At 48.8% G+C, this 18,770-nt stretch overlaps 1 protein-coding gene across 3 annotated transcripts in view; it reads left to right on the forward strand.

The window, feature by feature from the left end:
* hrg (poly(A) polymerase hiiragi) overlaps positions 1 to 18,770 on the forward strand; it is a 48,249-nt gene that overhangs the window by 19,391 nt on the left and 10,088 nt on the right. For 2 of the 3 annotated variants that reach the window (XM_075698856.1, XM_075698855.1), the window contains exons 9-14: positions 3,440 to 3,692; positions 7,772 to 7,872; positions 8,823 to 8,892; positions 9,282 to 9,348; positions 9,428 to 9,607; positions 11,539 to 11,871. In XM_075698856.1, coding sequence (XP_075554971.1) covers positions 3,440 to 3,692; positions 7,772 to 7,872; positions 8,823 to 8,892; positions 9,282 to 9,348; positions 9,428 to 9,607; positions 11,539 to 11,871 — 1,004 coding nt within the window. Of the gene's footprint in view, positions 1 to 3,439; positions 3,693 to 7,771; positions 7,873 to 8,822; positions 8,893 to 9,281; positions 9,349 to 9,427; positions 9,608 to 11,538; positions 11,872 to 16,121; positions 17,249 to 18,770 lie in introns of those variants that run through there. The other variant, XM_075698857.1, reaches the window with a different exon arrangement.

The raw sequence follows: 18,770 nt of genomic DNA on the forward strand, positions 1-18,770 counted from the left end.
GTTGATCTCTTGGCTTCTTGGATCTTTTATGCTTGCGTTCATGTGCTTTTTGAGCCCTCTTCTTGCGCAAGGCATCTTTCTCAGCTGCTTGACTCGCTTGAGTCCGTCGCCACCGAGCATGCTCCTCCAGCCGTAAACCCTATCTTCTGTTCGGTTGCCGGCACAGAACCAAGTGACGCGCGGACAGTGGCGGCGGTCATATTCAACACCTCCGACAAGATGAATTGTGACTCAAGATGAGACTACATGGTGCGACCGTTGCTGATGCACGGTTCGTCTTCACGGCAGCAGACGCTCGCGCTTGGACCGCACTTTCGTCGTTCATCTCGGTGACGGCGGTGGCACAATCGGGGTACGTCGCGGAGCATTTACAGGGCGTTGCAGGCCCGGAAGCATCGGCAAAGGCGGTTATTAGTTCGGTATTGTCACCACTGGAACTCAAGGCTGCAACAGCCTGCGAATTGCCCGGCAATGCGTCGACAGTCTAAGCTTGCGCACAGACGCAACTCTGCTAGGACTACTTATCCTTCGGATGTTCGGCGGCTTGCGCTTGCGGCTGCCGAAGCGGTGCTTGGTCGCGTATTTCGTCGTCCACGTCCGCCAAGTCATGCTCGAAACCACAAAATGAAATAGAAAACTAAAATCCGAATAAAGCGATGAAACGGCGGCGTACCTCGAATATCTAACACGTAAACAAAAGGGCAGCAGCCAGCGCGCGAAGAAACGGGAGAAGCAGACGCCGCAGCAGCTCGCTTCCAGACCCGGCCAATGGGGCGGCTCATAGAACGCACGTGACGGAGCAAGCCAATCGGCGGCCGCGACAAGCAGCTCCGCGACCTTCAGACTTTTTGCTTTTTTATGCTTGCTCTTCTCTCTATCAGGAAATGAAAGAGAGGAGTCAAAAGGCGAAGAGGCGCTTTTCAACGGTACCAGCATGGCCGCGCCGCGTACTGCCGTTCCGGAGCTAGGGACGCTCGAAAACCACGACTTTTCCACCGATTTCCACGAAATTTTCGCTGTATTGCCTTATGTATATATTTATGGTACTTAGCAGTCGTTTTCAGCGGAAATACTTGGAAAACTTATAGAAAAGGGGTCAAAGATTCGAAATCTGCAACTTTCTAAAAAGTGATTTTTGGGTCGTTTTTCCAGAGTTGATCCCCGCATCCCCCCTTAAGCGATGCAGTCTCTGCTACGATTTCACGTGGCCATACGCTGAGGCGCAGGAGCCTTCATTGGTGCATCTTCCATTAACTGCGCTGTCGGTGTTGATGGCACAGGGCGATTGTCGGCTTTGCTGCTGGAGTCAAATGGTGCAAAATAGTGTGGCACGTTACCCATTTCAGTCCGGTGCTCTGCTTTTGCTGGTAGTCGTCGCTTTCTTGTTGTAGGAGGCAAGCGCTTCCGTGTTTCGAAGGCGTGCGTCGTCCAAAATTTCTTCTCAAATGAGTGACGATCCATCACTAACCTGAGTGCTCTCAAAAATTTGAATTCTGTGCGTCAAATGAAGACACCGCCGGCATTATTTGCAAAGCAGACAACTGTGGCTACGTGCGCAGCAACGAGTGGGCAGACACCTTTCAGCAGTGCAGCCAATTGGAGACCTGCTTTCGTAGGAAGGCCTGTGTGGACCACCTTCATCTGACCAGCAGCCTGTTTGTGTTCGTTTGTTACAAAAAGGCAACAACCGCAGAATTCAGAAGTGAAAAGGCAAAACTTCGAGCTTTTGAACAATACCAAGATCGCAGCGCTCACTGGTGAGAAAGACGATTGCGATGATTTTGCACGATTTAAAGCTGGTTTCTCGCACTGTGCACTAACAAATTTTTTTCAGGCACTTTTAGTCTGTCTTCAGCGAAACCATTGTGATAGAACGTTATTTTATTTTTTTATTTTTCCTAGTCGGATCCTCGCATCCCCCCTTAACCCTCTCTTTACTAACGGAAACTGCTGTTTGCACTAGTAAACGTGCTGTCGTACGACAAGCCTTGTGGGCCAATTTGAAGGGAAAATTTTTACGTCCACGTGCAGGAAGCATGCGTGGTTTTACAAACATCCAATTTCCAGCGGTGGGAATGCTGCTACATTCCGTTTAAGCAGCTACATCCACGCTACGAATGAGATAAACTGCCCCAAAGCTCGCTCCAGGACAAGTCACGCTGGGCAGCCTCTATGGCCGCGGTGAAGAGGATTCGCAGTGAACGTCAGGCGTTGGTTGCTACCACCTTATGCGAAGAGCGGCGTTGGAGTCTCCTGCCATTCTTAAAGCTAAATGAGCCACGTGGTCACTGAGCTAATCCAATTCATTGTTCTTTTGCACATGTTTTGCGGTCAGCCATTTGGAAACGCTGTGACCTTTATACTATTCTCTGTATTGGAAACTGTACTCGCAGGTTGTGCATAGCTTAGGCCGAAGTTCTGTCAAGCCTAGTGCTAGTGCATGCTCGACCCATTGCGAGGTGTTCGCGAACTGGCAGTGTGGACTTGGTGCGACGAGTGTTCCTCAGTTGGTGCCAGATATATTGTGCGTTTCGCATGGCGGGTGTGTTATGGTGCACTTGGCAAAATCAAACTTGCCTACTTGCATTTTATTGGCTGCTTTGGTGTTTCACGTTTATCTGGGTGTCGTAACGCAGGGTATAATTTTGTAGCTCTGCCATTTTACTAGCTATACGTTGTTAGGCCTAAAATAAAATTGCTCGAATAGCCATACTGCTTACCACGTGACTGTGGTGCTGCAAGATTTTTTTTTTTTTTTCCTCACCTTTCTGTGCCTTGCTTTACCACTGGGGATGCGCGGTATTTGCTATCTTCAAGCGTGCTGGCTGACTCAGTGTGGCTGCATAATGATTGTGATTTGTTCGTGAGTGGTCGCATACACGGATTATCTTCCTCGGCAGTATTTACTCCGTAACCATTTTTGAAGTGCAGGAATGCTACAGATGTGCTCCAAAATCATCATTTTTCCCACTAAGAAGAAAAAATATACCGCACACATTTTTCAACTGTAGACCTTCCACTCGTGAGTGCGGTGCTGTGACCGCTACGCCACGAGAAGTGGTTGCAAGCAGAGCTTATTCCAGAGTATTTATCAGTAGCACCATGCAGCTTGGCTAGGGACAAATGGGCCTACGCATGTTTTCTCCAAGAGCACTTAGGCCAAGTCCCCACGTGGTTCTCGCCCCTGCTCATGCAGGTCAGGAAAGTGCCGCATATCTCTTGCATGTCTGTGTCGTTGATAAGATGGAACCGTTATGTTTACTGACTGCTAATGGAATTATGGTGTAACGATACAGCTGTCACTGTGACTTCTGGTATTTGAAATTTCCTAGAATTAGGAAGGGAACTTCATACGCTGCTGAACACTGCTTGGCTGGTGTATGGCAGAAATCTTGCATGTTGTGCAATGCTGAAACGCACATCCCTGTTCGCAATGCAGGGCTGGCCATCACGGACGACATCATGCTCCGCCGCAGTGATTGGATGAAGCTGTTCGAACCACCCAACTTCTTTGGCAAGTACAAGCACTTCATCGTGCTGATGGCCAGCACCCAGTCCAAGGAACACCACCTGGAGTGGTACGGCCTGGTCGAGTCCAAGATCCGCATCCTCATCTCCAACCTGGAACGTCACCCATACATCGCCCTCGCACACGTCAACCCGGAGTCGTTCCCGCCCTGCGAGCCAGAGGGGTGAGGCACCCCTTGTCGTCCTGGCTCTTCTGTGGCATGCTCTGTTGCACCTGATTTGCATGTCAGCCAAAGCACACTTCTGGTGTTACATTTAATTGTAGTTAGAGTAATGTGCACGTATGCAGGCACTGCACCAACTTCATGTTTTTAGCAGGATTGTGCAAGTGCATAAACGAATGATGCTGCAGTGGTTCTGTCGCCATTCCTTTTCTTATTGCACTTTGTCATTGGGAGTGATGCTGCGCCTACTTCATCACTGGGACCAGCAAGTCTCCAGAATTTATCATGAACTCTGTGAATTCAGGCTTGTTCTATGACTGTATTCGTGCCATTCTGCATTTTACGAACGAAAACATTTTGTTCATGAAACAGTTTTGCTCATCAGCCTACAACCGTACCCTTGCATGTCTTGTGATTGTGAACAAACACTAGTGTTTGTTCACAATCTTGTTTTCCCCCATCTCCTTCAATCCCGCTTCGCCGCGTGGCCTGCGTGACGCCCGCGGTGGTCGATGTGGTTGAAGCGCAGCGCGAGAGATGGCGTGAGTGTTGCGCTGCTACCGGCGGGGTTACTTGGGTGCGGGAGCGGAAGGCGCTTCCTCTTTGGTTCGAGACAGCAAGCAGTGCGGACGTGCCGTGCCGCGCGTGTGCTGATCCATGCTTCTGCGAGACAGTCTCGCGTGGCCGCCTTACGCGCCACCGTATGCGCGAACGACCAGGCATTAGGATCCAGCATGGGGCGAACACTCGCTATCCGGTCGCGGTGAGTCGGACTGCTAGATTTGTCGCACGCCCATTGGCATGTTTAGTGGATAGCAACTCGGCTAGCAGGCATTGATCTATGAAAGGTGCAATAAATGCCCTTGTGATTGTTTGCACTACTGTGTTGTGGTTCCTTTGTCCCAAGAGCATGGGGCAGGAGAATCCCACACTGTCGAAGAGTTCCTTGGACTCGTACTGTGTCCCGGGTGCGGCTAGAAATCGGTGATGCTTTCTAGCCAAGTCGTACTCCACGCCAAGGAGTACGGTCTCTCAGCAATGTTCTGCCAACATTCTGTTGTCGCAATGCTGCAAGAGCAAAGGGAGAGCCTGAACTCAGGCACCAGTACAACTTGCCAGAACATGCCCCACCCTCCGAAACACGAGTGGACCGTGGGAACTGCACTGCTCGCAGATTGCTCGCATGTTGCTCGCTGGCTCCTCATTCAGCACAGTTCTTGAAACAGCTTAATCGCTTGCATTCGTCTTCATTGTTTGCATCAAAATCTTTCCTGGGCACACAGTTTCTTGCCACCAAAACAGAAGATGGCTGATCCGCCGGCTGGTCATCGGCAGTGCACGACATTGTTGGTAAAGAAAGCACATGGCTGTAGATTTGGAAACTAAGTGCTTCTAACCGACGAAGCGATCGTAGGAAACACCCTTGCATCAGATAGCGACGACAGGGATGTCGCGGTAGGGCAGACTGCCTCAACATTGTCCTCACAGGAGTCCTGGCAGATGATTCTGTCCCTCCGGGGCTTTGGTTTCGCGAGGAACCTTCTGCACTACATGGAGCACCTGGATGCCTTGGAGAACGATGTCGACAAGCTTCGCGTAACTTATGCAAGGCTGACGGACATGAGGTTTTCTCGTGCAAGCCAGTTAGAAGTACGTGGCTAGATGCTTGTGGCAATCTTGCCTTAGCATTTCTTCTGGATTTCTCAATCTGACAGGCTGTCGCGGGCAGCCTTCTCGGAATTTTTAAAGGCCCCTTTTGGGGCCACCGAAGTGATGCCTTGGCGGTGCTTGCATATCACTTGACACCCGTGACTCCTCTGTGCAGTTGTTATAGCAGCGCCATTCTTTTAACGCCAACAGCCGCGCGATCGGAGCACCCAGGAAGCAGTTAAACGAGTGAACACAATCAGCAGCCAGATGGAGGAAGGTGGTGGGGAGTGACACTGGCCCCCTCGCCATTATAGTTTTCTCACTACAGCTCTACCCGCCGTGGTTGCTCAGTGGCTATGGTGTTGGGCTGCTGAGCACGAGGTTGTGGGATCGAATCCCGGCTACGGCAGCCGCATTTAGATGGGGGCGAAATGCGGAAACACCCGTGGTACTTAGATGTAGGTGCACTTTAAAGAACCCCAGGTGGTCGAAATTTCCGGAGCTCTCCACTACAGCGTGCCTCATCAGAAAGTGGTTTTGGCATGTAAAACCCCATAATTTTTTTTTTTTTTTTTCGCTACAGCTCTGCCATCCCCCTATTTTGATTTTTTTCATGCAACCCAGTTATAACAATTATCGGTTATAACAATAGAATTTTCGTGGCAGTGGACATTGTTATAAGTGGGTTAGACTGTATCACCTTATATTAGTGTGCATACATAAGTTCTTTTTCATGGGTTGCACAACTGGCTCCCTTGCCATATAATTTTGACCGCCTTATAATCGAATAAATACGGTATCCCTCATAAAGGTGTGTGCTGAAAGCAAGAAACTGACAGCCACATTTTTCTACCATAAATGCTCTGTGGCTTTTTAATTAAGTGCTGGTGTTGTTAATTGTGATCAATTTTAATGTCACTTCCATAGCGGTCGCAATTGACTGGACATGTGATCTTGTGCGCTGAAAAACTGGTGACATTGAGCTGCAGAATTCGTCAGCTAGTGGCCAGCATGTTGTGGTCAGCGTCAAAATGGTCATAGTCTGAAAGTACAAATAGTTCTTGCACGATGCTCCTTCGTTTTACATGAACATCGTCACTAGAAGCACCTCATCGTGCGAGCAGAAAACTGTTCACAGCAGTGCGCCATTCAGTGGCGTACGGCCCCAATGGCAGCCGCCGATGCAGCCGGGTGTGCTCACTGGCCACCGCAGCTGACAGCACTTGTGCTCCCGCCATAGCTTCTCAGTTTAGTGCCTATTTTAGCCAACACGTATAACTTTTCCAGAGTTATGCCATGCTTTGGTAAATTCACTTAGTTTTCTCGATGCCAAGGTTACAAAAAGCGAATGTGCAAGTGATGCGAGAACTGGCTTGCTGATACGGCTGGCGTGTGCGGCGGTCTGTCTGAGAGGCGATTGCTCTTGCATCGCACCTCCGTATCGCACCCGTGTTTTAGTTGTGGGCGCTCCTGTGCAGGACAGGTGCACTTTCAACATAGCTTTATTCTGTTAGTTGCTAATTATTGTCAGAAACAAGCTATAGTCTATTTTTATGCCTCCGTGAGCAGCGATAGATGCGTACGCCTCAGCTGCAGTGATGGACCACCAAGTAATTGGCCTACCACAGCACCGCTTTGGTGCAGATCTTGCACAGTCTGTGCGATCTGTACATCGTCCGATCCAAAGCCACATCCTGTCGGTACTTATAAATTGGTTGTGTGTGGTAGTTGGTACAAGTCGCACGCTGCATGGTATCGTTTGTGTCTCGTGTGCACACGAGCAGCCCTGCATGGAATCCAGAAAGCAGTGCCCCATCGTGCTTCCTGCAAGTATCCCGACGTATGACGTCGACAATGTTTACGGAACCTTCGCAACGTCGGAGAGCCCAATCAGCCACTAAAAGCGTCGTATTGATGATGAAGTCGTGAGGTGCTGCCAAGTCAGATGAGAATTCCCGCTTACTTTCAAGCCATATTAACATATGTTCTAGGCAGCATTCGCCATTATTGCGTCAGATGTACCTATGTATGCATGAGAATTAAACAGCACGATACATCTCGAGTTCGAAATTTTGGTGTTGTTTGCAGTGTTTTTGTAAATTATAATAGTGTCAGATTGGCAGGTATAAAATATTGAGCAGGAGGTGATAAGAAAGGAATGGAATCTAGGAATGAGAATAAAATGGAGCTCATTTGGAGCTGAAATATGTAGGGATTCTTTTTGTACAATTTGAGTCATTTCTTACCAACAGTCTCACTAAGTGGCCGATCTCGATGATGAAAGGCAGGAAGGGTGGAAAATGTAAAGATTTCTTACACAATATGGGCCTTGACGAGTTGCATATTACTGGAGAAGTGTAGCCTATTGAGCATTTCTCTTTGGATTTATGTTGAGTGAAGCTTGACTTTTCTATTGTGCTTGACTGCAGGGACAAGCTACAGTCTATGTGGTTCATTGGCCTGCAATTCAACAAGACGGAGCACGTCAACATTGATCTCACCTACGACACACGGTCATTCGTCGACACTGGTACGAGGGCCTGCCCCTTCTCCTTCTGCTGTAAAATGGCACTGATGCCGTAACTTATGGTGCAATCTTTGGGGTGGTACAAATTTCCTCTAGTCCCAGCCGAAATAGACTTCAGCCCAGTCCGTGCCGCGGACAATTCTCACTCATCCAGCCATCTTGTATCTGGACTCTGCTGCATGTATGCTTCATTCTTTCTGAATGATGTGCTCAACGTAATGCTGCTCCGTATGTGTAGTGGCAAACGTGCTCATCACTAGATAATATTAGTTGCTTCACTTCGAAGCCATTTAATGGTGGCAATACTGAAGTCCACAACCAACACGGAAAAGCTGGAACACTCCTGCAACAGAAGGGCTGTGGTCTCCACAAAAATGTGCTGAACGTGATACCACTCACTAGTCAAACTGGTGACTCGTTCGTGCTCAGATTTCATGAGAAGTGGCATTGGCCAATGCATGCGGTCTAGTATCCATGCTTACGTGCTCTACACGCCTGTGTCATGCACAGTTCAGGGCATGCATTGCCTACAACAACTTTAGACCACACATACGATTGGCAGGAATTGAACACTAAAAACAGTGAAATTGGGCAGTTGTCAAGTTTTGCCTTGGGAGACGGATAGTGCCGACATTTGTTGCAGAGAAGTGATGCTATTTAATTGGTAATTGCTGCAGGTGATACATATTTGTGATCTGGACAAAACTGGCTATAATGCATCCAAATGTTGTGTTAAACTAAGCTATGGTGAATGCCACCTCAGAAGCAGTATTCGTGGATGATAGCACTCGGGGATACGATCATTTTCACGAGATTTAGTGTGAAGACGATGCAAGTAAACACTTGAATAGATTTGCGCATAAATATCTTGATTGTAAAAGAAAATTTTCTTTGTTGCCAATTCCTTGCTTATGTTGACCCAATTTGTTTGTCTTGTACTGTTGCTCTTGCAGTAAAGAGGCAAGCAACAGCAATCAACATTTTCAAACAGGACATGGAAGTGGACATCAAATACGTCAGGCGGTAGGTCTTTTTGCATGTTCTGTTCGTGGACGAGGCGCAAGAATGTAATTACTGTAACACTGCATGTGTTTGCATGCATGTGTTAGCATGTAATAAACTTCATTATGAAGAAGCAGGACATGCATCAACCAAGATTAAAAAGTTAATAGCTTAGACATCCTGGCCCCCACACAGTGCTCTTGGCCAGGTTGTGAACAAGCTTCCCATGTAGAGAACATAATGCCAAGTTAAATACTTTCTGGGTTTATACTGGTCCTTCAAAGCCTTGAATGGGAAATGGCCATTTCGAGGTCCGGAAAATGACAGTTTTCATGACCCGTCAAACTTTGTCTCAATAGATTTAGTGTATCTCTTCAGCGTCCCCTTAACACTTGCATGTCTTTCTGCAGGAGAGAGCTTGTGAAGTACCTACCTCAGTCTGTGCTCAACCGGTCCAAAAAGAAAGGAAACAAAACGGTGAGTTGTTTGCTGGTTCTGGCTACCCTAGGTTTCGGGTTTTGCTCAACCCATTCGTGGATCACCTCGTTGCTTGCAGAATGCGACGCCAAACTCCACACCTCAGCACAGCCCTGGCTCAACCTCGCAGACGGGAAAGAAGACTCTTTCTTCGAGCCGTTCAGACTCTGCCCTCCTTGGCCTGGTGGCTGACGGGATGGGTGGCACTGCCAATGATGTTGCGCTGATCAGTGACGACTCCTGCTCTAGCCTCAGTGTGGTGAGTGGACTGCTTGTATGTCACGGCTTTGTATACTTGGGAAAGATATGTTGCCGCTTGTTAGGTTTGAGGCTGCTTGAACGAGAGGTGATCGAATAAGGTGCGTAATGTTTGCGTTGTTCGAGTGCAATGGCTTGTTGGCTAAAGGGGTTGGGCACTTTTCAAAGTGCCCCTAAGCCACCCCAAGGTTAAAAAATTTATGTAGTGGCAGCTATGTACGAGTCCACAACAAAGGTGCAGCTGCAAGGGTTTTTCAAAGTGATGCCGTAATAGCTGGGTTACAGGTTATTGATGATCAAAGACACGGAGGCTGCTCATTTCTCCCTCTCCTTCGAGCATCTCCCTTCAGACTGTTTCTACTCTTCGACAAGTACTCTTGGCACGTGTACGCTACATTATTACTACCGTGATATTAAAACACTGTCCACTTCGTGTTACCACAACTCCGCATGTTTCTGCCACAGCTGCTGCTGCTTCGTGTCCTCTTGCTTTGTGCACCTTGTAAACTTGAGATTACACACCCTCTAACACTAGGCACATGGGAACACAGTGCGCATCCAGCCATCTTGGCTCAACCTTTCCACTTGCCACAGGTTACCTCAAAGACATTGCCCACATTCACAAAGGGGGGAAGCAGGTGTTCGCGTGACCCGCCCCAGTTACGCTTGATCAGTTGAGCATGAGCACGCCCCTCCCCACCGTTCTTGTGCTGGAGGAACAATTGCTAGCAGCAAAACATGGCTGCTAATATGCATTCAGGCTCTGAAAGCGGTCCTCATTTAAATTGAAGTTTATTGCATTGAGGATTTGACTGACATTGTTCTTATAATTATATGCCAAAGCAGCAGGTGTCGTGCGAGAACATTGCATGCACGACGTACCCAAGGGGATTCCCATACATAAGTGAGCCCTTTGCTGGGATAGGGCTTCATTGTTGTTGTGCCTGGGAAAACATACGATTGAGGATCGTATACCGTATCTATTCGAATCTAGGCTGATGTGTTTTTTTTTTTTTTTTTTCACATAATCATACACCAAACTCCAGGGTCGGCTTAGATTTGAGGATTTTTAAAAATGTGCCAGTTTGTAATTGAAAGTGATAGCTAGGGTGCATATCTAGCGCTGTCTAGAAAAGTCGGTCTCGCAGCCGTTACTGGCCGCACCAGTACACAAGTGACATTGCCATTTTGATCTGTGTTGTATTGGTATGGTGGCTTGGCTAAGTATCGGCTTGCGGTTTGGCATTATTGTAATGGCACCAAACAGGCGATGCCACATACGAAAGGTTGTGCTAGCTGCAGAGGCATTGTCAAGCGTTAAAGCCAGGCGGGACTTCAGCATCGATGAGAAAAACATCCATCGTTGAAGGGGGCAACGGGACACGCCTTCTGCATGTGCCATAATGACGAGATAATAGCGATAAGGAAGATAAGCGTGCGATAATAGAAAGGTGCTTTTCACCGAGATAGCACTGTAGCGTGGGTCGTACGCATTGAAACGTGCCGCACTGTCTGTGCATGTGTGAGCGCACGGACGTGAGCTTGTGCGCGTCCACAAGTGTAGGAGGCTAGCAGCAAAGATGTAGAGTGAGCTCGGCATGTTCATATTAAATATTGATATCATTTTGTGAACGCTGTCCTCACTTTTTTGTTCAGCTTACGTTGGAGGTTTTTTTCCCTGGCTTCGGACATTTTGGGGTCGGCTTAAAATGGGAGCCGGCCTAGATTCAAGTATATACGATAATTTTTATTGTCTTGGCTGCACTGGTTTACGTATGTAGACCAACGGCTTTTCGGAAGGAAAATCGATTGTGGGTGAGCGCCTGTGTGGTCGGTACCTGCCCCAAACTCTTCCGGGGAGGGCGAACGGGATCCAGCTCAGCCCATTATCGGCTCTCGTAACCTACTGCCTGCCTTGTTTGTGCCGTGCAGACTGCCAGCAGCAACCCAGCCTCCATTGCTCAGCACAAGCGCAAACTTGACCCCGAGTCTGGCGTGGATGTGGCAGTGTCAGGTGGGGGTGGTGGTGGTGGTGGTGGTGGTGCTGGAGTGACCGCAGGCAGCCACCCTTACCACAACCAGAATGCCAACAGCTGCAGTGGGGGCTCTGGTGGGGAGGAGGCCAGTGAGGAGGACGGGGGCAGCAAGCGCTGCCGCTCAGACGAGGTCAACAGTGCTGCCTTCATGGATGCCATCGGACTGGGCAAGAACGCTGGCTCAGACCTGCCCTTTCTCGAGCGCACCGCTGCCGACAGCCAGCTGCAGGTAAGGATGCCGTGCATGCTGTCTCGTCTCTGGGCGAGAACCACAGAGGGAACACCACGAGGCTGTATAGTCAACGGCAACCTAAGAATGCAGTGGCAAGTGTGGTCGAAGCTTGATACTATAACATCTTTACTATTGGGTATAATGGAGTAACTGATTAGAGTTGTTTGCGTACCACATATCGGCACAGCAAAGGTCATAAGAGTAGACAGGAGACTTTACAACTGTTTGTGAAGCATTATAATGGTGTTTCTTTTCCAAAGGCACGATCGCCTTTGTTGATACGTCACAATGCTAATAGCTGAAGTACAGCGTCTCCACACGGCACTCATGGTTTGTGTGTAGCTGCTCCATGGCCTGTGCACCACGCGAGAGGCCGCGTCGGAGAATAAAGTCGGTTCACTCTGGGGGTTGACGGCTCGGCACGTTCCCTTGTTCATTTGTGGGCCTCCTGGCCTACTCCTCCTGGTAGTCACAGACTACTCCTAGCCATCTGCACCACTTGCTCTGCTGCACCGTTTGAGGAAGGGTGATACGGCAATACCAGCATGCAGAGTGTTCAGTTTCAAGTGACGAACCAAGGTGCTGTGCACTGGTAATAGCAAGGCCATTGACGGAAACTATAACGTAGGGGAAGCCATGGTGAGCTAATGCAATTCTCGGAGCTGAAGTCGTAGCCTCTGAAGACGTGAAAGCCACAGAGAAGACTTCGAGAAAGCATTAACAATAATAATGTATGTCCTAGCAATGTTCCCCCGATATCAATGTGAAGCCTGGACCAGGGTCGCTATGGAAAAGACCAGGGTGTCTGTTGAACTGGCTGCGCAGGTCGATGTTGAGCCTGGCGTGTAGTGCCGCTCTTCACCTCTTCGCACTGTTGGCAATGTGTATGCCTGGCCACCAGACGTGGCTCCTAGCATTCATATTCCTCTTCTCCGTACAGGGGTGGCTGGCATGGAGCACATGCAAGTATTTGGGCCTGCAGTGGTTTTGGAACCACGACTCTTGAGCCCCGTAGTAGACTGCCCTCGTGGAGACTGAGTTCTGTGCTTTCGGCATTGAAGGTGTTCCACTGTGGCGCTGCTGCGAAGCTTTCTCCTTTCAATACGGAAAGACTTTCAAAACGGAAAGAACATAACCCAGAACTGGACCGTTCCTTGTGGCTCGTGCCACAGCAGCAGGTGATAGGAGTCACGGATATGCCTCTTCCAGCAGGATCTTGCCAGGGAGAGGCAGTGTGGTGGTGCTGTTCGGCAGCAGCAGCCCACTGAGAACATCGGCATGCCCAAGCTCTTTGTCGTGCTTGTAAGCGGAGAGCTTTGCAGCTCACCTGACCACTCGAGGCAAAGCTTGCACTGGAACAGGCTTGTTGGTTCCCAACAGTCTCAGAAGTGGCGTGTGGTCTGAACGTGCTTCAAGCAGTATGTCCCACACGTACTGGTGAAACCGATCCACCCCAAACACCAAAGCCACTGCCTCTTTGTGAAGTTGGCTGCAATTTTGTTCCGCGTTTGACAAGCTCCTTGAGGCGAAAGCAGTGGGGCATTCTCGGCCATCAGCATCTATGTGCACCAGAACTGTGCCTATAGCATGTGATAATGCGTCATAGCTGAGACGCACAAGCCGGTCGAGCAGTGAATGCACCTTGCTGTTCCTGTCCCCACTCTCACTTCTCTCCGTCACAAAGAAGCAAGTGCAACGGCCGGACGAGTGCAGAAAAATTGGGCAAGAAATGTTTGCTTGTCTTCGGCGACATCATTCACCACAAAAAATGCTTCGGGCCGGTCCACCCTCTTGAATGGTTCGAGATTGCTGAAATTTGGCATGTGGGCAGATGGTAGAGCGGTTTGGAAACAGACTCGTGTGAAAATTTTTCATCCTCGCCACCAGTTGATAAAGTACCGACGGCTGAGGATAGTCTGTGGCTGCCGGGAAAAGAAGTAGGCCATCAGGCCCGCGAACAAACAAAGGAACATGCCGAGCTGTCAACCCAGAACGAACTTTTATTCTCTGGTGCGCACTCTTGGCACACTTGCCAGGCATGAGACAGCTTCGCACAAACCATCAGTGCTGCGTGTGGGGGGCTACACTTAGCTATTAGCATTGTGACAACTTCGATGTGGACAAGCACAAATATTATCACTAATATAATGGAGGTACTTCCGTGTCGAATGCAACTTTGTCGTAGAGAGCTCGTAGAGACCGCCACCAAGTTCAAAAAGAACTTGTATATATGCTGATCGAAGGCACAGAAGGCTGGTGTGGTGCGATTTCGTGGGCACAGCCTGTCCTGAATTCCTAGGTTGTTGCAGAATATATAGGGCTTTTCACTGTAGCTCTGAGAGCGTTTGGGGAGGCGCAGTCAGATAGGTCGAAATGGGCAGCTTATGAATGGGTTACAGCGGTCATCCATCAGATGCTGTGAAGCTTACTTAACCAGTGTAACTTGCACTAATGCAAATCCTGCAAAACGTTGCTCACATTGCTATCATCGTGAAGGAAACGTGGGAATGGCTTTTAGCACATCCTTCCACTGCTTTGTCAAGCATCTAGGATGGGCCAAAACGGGCTGTGTGTGGCCGAGGTTGCGACTACCTGCCAAAAGCATACAGGGGCTGCCTTGTAGCCTATAACCTCAGCCTGTAGTGTGTGCCACTGTCAACATAGATGCATGAAAAAGTGTATGCTGGCCTTCGGTCTGCAGGTGTTGAACTTCTGTGTGTTTTCTTTAGTATCCTGTTGCAGAAAAGCCTGAAGGCTCTTCTGCAACAGTAGAGCCAGCCCGTAGAGGCATGTCGCAGAGGTCACATGATCATTTTGGGCCACCTGCTGTTGCAAGGCCCTTCACAAAATAAACTGGGTAGGAACAACATGGTGGATTAGCCTTTCTAGGATTAAGTTTGCTGCGTGGTTGTTAGTTCAAATCGACCATGTGACGTCTGTTGCCATTTGGGAATGTACACTTACTGTGTGGTTTACGCCGAGGCACAGTGTGCATCGCTCTTTTGAAGAGACGGGAAGGAGTAGGCAGCGCCTAATTCTGCTTGACTCTGCTCTTGCAGTTGTGAGCAGCAGCTTAGTTGCAGAAAGCTTTCTGTACACTTTGGGTAGAGGACGTAGCGTCTCATCTGGGGCTATATTCTGTCTGTGGCGAGAGACATTCTTTGATTCGGCCACATCATTACTACTTCCTTTCCTGTCTTGCCTTTGAGGCAGTCACAGCAGCATACAGCCCATGGTACGCTTCAGCAGTCGCTAGCGTGGACAAAACCCAGGCCACAATAAATTGACTTCACGAGTTTTGCCAACTGCACCACCGTTGCCATAAATCATGTCAGCATTAGCAGCACCTAGCAGCAGGGTGAATAGCAGCTATGGTCAGTGTCAAAAGGCAGGAAGGTGAGAATAAAAAGATTCTGCCGTGGGAGCGGGGTTGAGGGGGGGCTCGCCCCCAGACTTCTCCCTAATATTCGCTGGAAAAATGCACGATGGCAGTGTCCTCAATGTTTCTTCAAACCCAAGTACAGCGGTGAGGCAGTGAGAACTACTGTCACTGCAGCAGCGACCTGCACTCTAAACGTGGTGAAATCTGTCTGTTGTTAGCCTCGCACATGCTCCCACATGTGGTGCCAGTCGCTGCTCTTGGGACCAGCCCAAGCACTCTTGCTCATCACACGGAGTGCTGGCTTCCTCGTTTTGCCAGCGGATGTCTCCCGCACGGGTTCTTGCCAAGAGCAACGCCTCAACCACCAGCTCTGGCAGCATGTGCTTCGGTGGCATGGTGGTGGCAAAGGTAACATGGTGTGGTAGTAGCCGGCCCATTGCGTCCCACTTGGCACCAAGAAGGGTGCACCGCTGGTGAGGGTGGCATGGCAGCGGGGGTGGTGTGACGGAGAGCCCCCTGTGCGGCACAGTCAGTGGTGCCATTTTGGCATGTTTCCCCACTAGATCTGGCATGTTTCATGCAAAACAGTTCATCTCGAATGATAGCTTTCTGAATCATCTTTGGAAGATTCACCAAAGCGTGCAACCAAAATGCGACCTTTGCCATGTCTGCTGGTCATGGCACACTGAAACATCTGGACAATCTGGTCACCTCCCTTCTTCACATCGTGCTACCTTTGCCACTTCCAAGCTGCCCCAGCGCCGTGGGTTTCAAAGAGCGTGTCGTTGCATCGTAACGCGACTTTTATTATCGGAAAGGCCGTCCTTGCTTCAGCGCTACCTTTCCTTGCATTGTTCTCTTGTAGGTGTTGGGCTGACACTTTTCCCCGCTACTTCCTCTTCTCCATGAGCACGTGCAGAGAAAAAGAGAAAAAAAAAACAAAAAACATCGCCGCCGCTGCCACCGCCGCTGTGCCACCTCACTTGCTCGGTCCTCGCGGCCACCTTCTTGACAAGCCCTGTGCACCCTGCTTGCCTGCCATCTGGGAACGCTCCGCGTTTGCATGCACGCTGCCTGCTGGCTTTGTTCTCGGTGCACACATGACGCCCTGCGCCTCTCTGCGCCCTGCCCGTCTCCTCAAGACAGTAGTATGGCTGTACATTGCATGGCTGCGATTGATTGACAACCTGTAATGTTTTTTTTTTTTATCCCCCTTCCATAATGCTCTGCTTAATTTGGTGCTTTGGAAAACGGACAGTAGTACACCTTGCAGCTTCTGCATGTATGTAAATTGGGCATTCGGCCAGTATCTAACCCCCGGACAAGGTGCATTTTTCCTTTGGGATGTTTTCTATCCCCTTTGACCTTCTTTACCCTCTCCCGTTTCCTGAAGTCATTGGCAAGGTTTGTGACCAGTTGCTTTAAGAAACGTAACATAGGCTGCTGTGCAACCCTCTGTGTGGGCAACTGGTTAGAACAGCCTGTCTGAAATAACTGACAATTTCTTCCTCTCTCATGCAGTCCAAGCTGAATCTAGTCGCATTCTTCCAGCTTTTTTTTAAGTTCAAACACTTTTGTTTCTTCTGTGTCTCGAGCAGACAGGCCAGGACTCTTTTTCTCATAGCAGCACCTTCTCACTATGGATGCCTGCGAAAAGCATTTAGGCTTTGAAAAAAAATTAACGGTAGAGTTTTGCAAAGGTGTTTCTTTTTGAGATACCCACTCTGTGGGGCTTTTCTCTCTCAGCCCCTCATCCCCTGTCTTAATAATGTGCGTGTTATGACCCATCTGCTGCCCGGTGTTGCGCTAAATTCTGGACTGTGTGTAGGCTTCCCACGGGAACGTGTGCTGGAGACTGTGTTTACTATTGTCATTTGAGCAGACATTCCGTGTGCGGCTTCAAAATTTCAAGGCGCGTCTTACTTGTTATGCTCTCTGTGTGCCAAAGCAGGTTGTAATGACTTTCAATAAAGGTACTTTTCTTCTAGCAGATGTTCGGCGCTTGTGATTGTTGAGTGTCTTGTTGGGTCGTGTGTGTTTTAGTGCACTGTTGTTGTACAGTCTTGGGTTACAGCTGTTCTGGCTTGCATGTCAGCTTTTACAGGCTTAACCTGTATGGATAATTTTTATCTTGTGTGTAAACAGTTGAATGCCTCCGCTGTGGATTTTGCAACAAAATTACCTGTAAAATGTAGCATTCTGTATGTCCCGGCTAAATTATCTTTCATGCGCATTGTTCAGGCCTCGGCAGTGGAGGCCTGCACAACAAATTGTTTGAGCATCTCTGGTGGCAGATTTGCCTCTAAATAAATGCATGTAGTAGCAGCGATTTTGTCCAACGTCGCGGCTCAATATAGTTTATTCTGAACGAAGCGCAGATACTGTTGGAGTTGTAAGATTGCCTTCAGGATCCCCGAGCGCATGCATGTTCGCGCTTGGACAAAAGTTGATTTGCCACCTTGGAGCACATGGAACAAAATTTAGAGGGACATAGGTGCTTTTGTCCTTGATACCGTCACCTATTTGTACTCCCTGGGGTAATTTGAATGTACCAGGGCTCAAGAAAAGCTCTGGAACACTCAAACAGTATATACTTAGCTGCTTGCTTACTTTATTTTTCACAATATGCGCTCTTACACTTGAAGTACAGTCTAACCCAGTTCGGCTGCTGAGCACAAGGGCGCGGGATCGAATCCCGGCCACGGCGGCCGCATTTCGATGGGGGCGAAATGCGAAAACACCCGTGTGCTTAGATTTAGGCGCACGTTAAAGAACCCCAGGTGGTCAAAATTTCCGGAGTCCTCCACTACGGCGTGCCTCATAATCAGAAAGTGGTTTTGGCACGTAAAACCCCATAATTTAATTTTTTACAGTCTAACCCACATAAAGTGAATGATTCTCTATTGTAAAATACACTGGCTGATGCTTAAGCTAAATAATTCCCTCGTGAAGAACTGAACATTAGGTGTAGTAGCTGAAAAACAGCCTTGCCGGACACTTCCCGGTGCTGTGCTAACATTGGGAAAGGCGGACTGCTGGAGCAGGTCTACACAATCTCGCACACGAGGAATGCTTAGTGATGCTAAGAAGCAAAAATTAGTCTCCTATGCGTAGTTTTGTGACCAATAAAGGTATTTCTTCCTTTTTTTCCAATGGAGACAGATTCTTACATAATGAACACATCACAAGTCTATTTTAGGCAAATTTTGGTATAAGTATCAAACTATTTTTAGCGCATAAGCCTGTTCACTATATCTGAATTCTACTGTGATGACTGCCTGCCTTCATCACCTTGCAAATGCACATAAGCCGCATTTGCAACGTATACTATCCTCACGTAGCCACATGACATGAATCCTATACATATAGAATCCTAGCTACAATAGTTTTGCATGGCCTCCCGAGATGGCATTGATGTCCTTGCTCGTCCTCTGGCAAGCAGAACACACGAGTGGTGCACAGAAAAGCAGAGTTGTTAAGGAACTGAATTTAGTGCCAAACACATGCATAGCCA

This window comes from Dermacentor variabilis, chromosome 7 (genome assembly GCF_050947875.1).
Source record: "Dermacentor variabilis isolate Ectoservices chromosome 7, ASM5094787v1, whole genome shotgun sequence".
Taxonomy (NCBI): Eukaryota; Metazoa; Arthropoda; class Arachnida; order Ixodida; family Ixodidae; genus Dermacentor; species Dermacentor variabilis.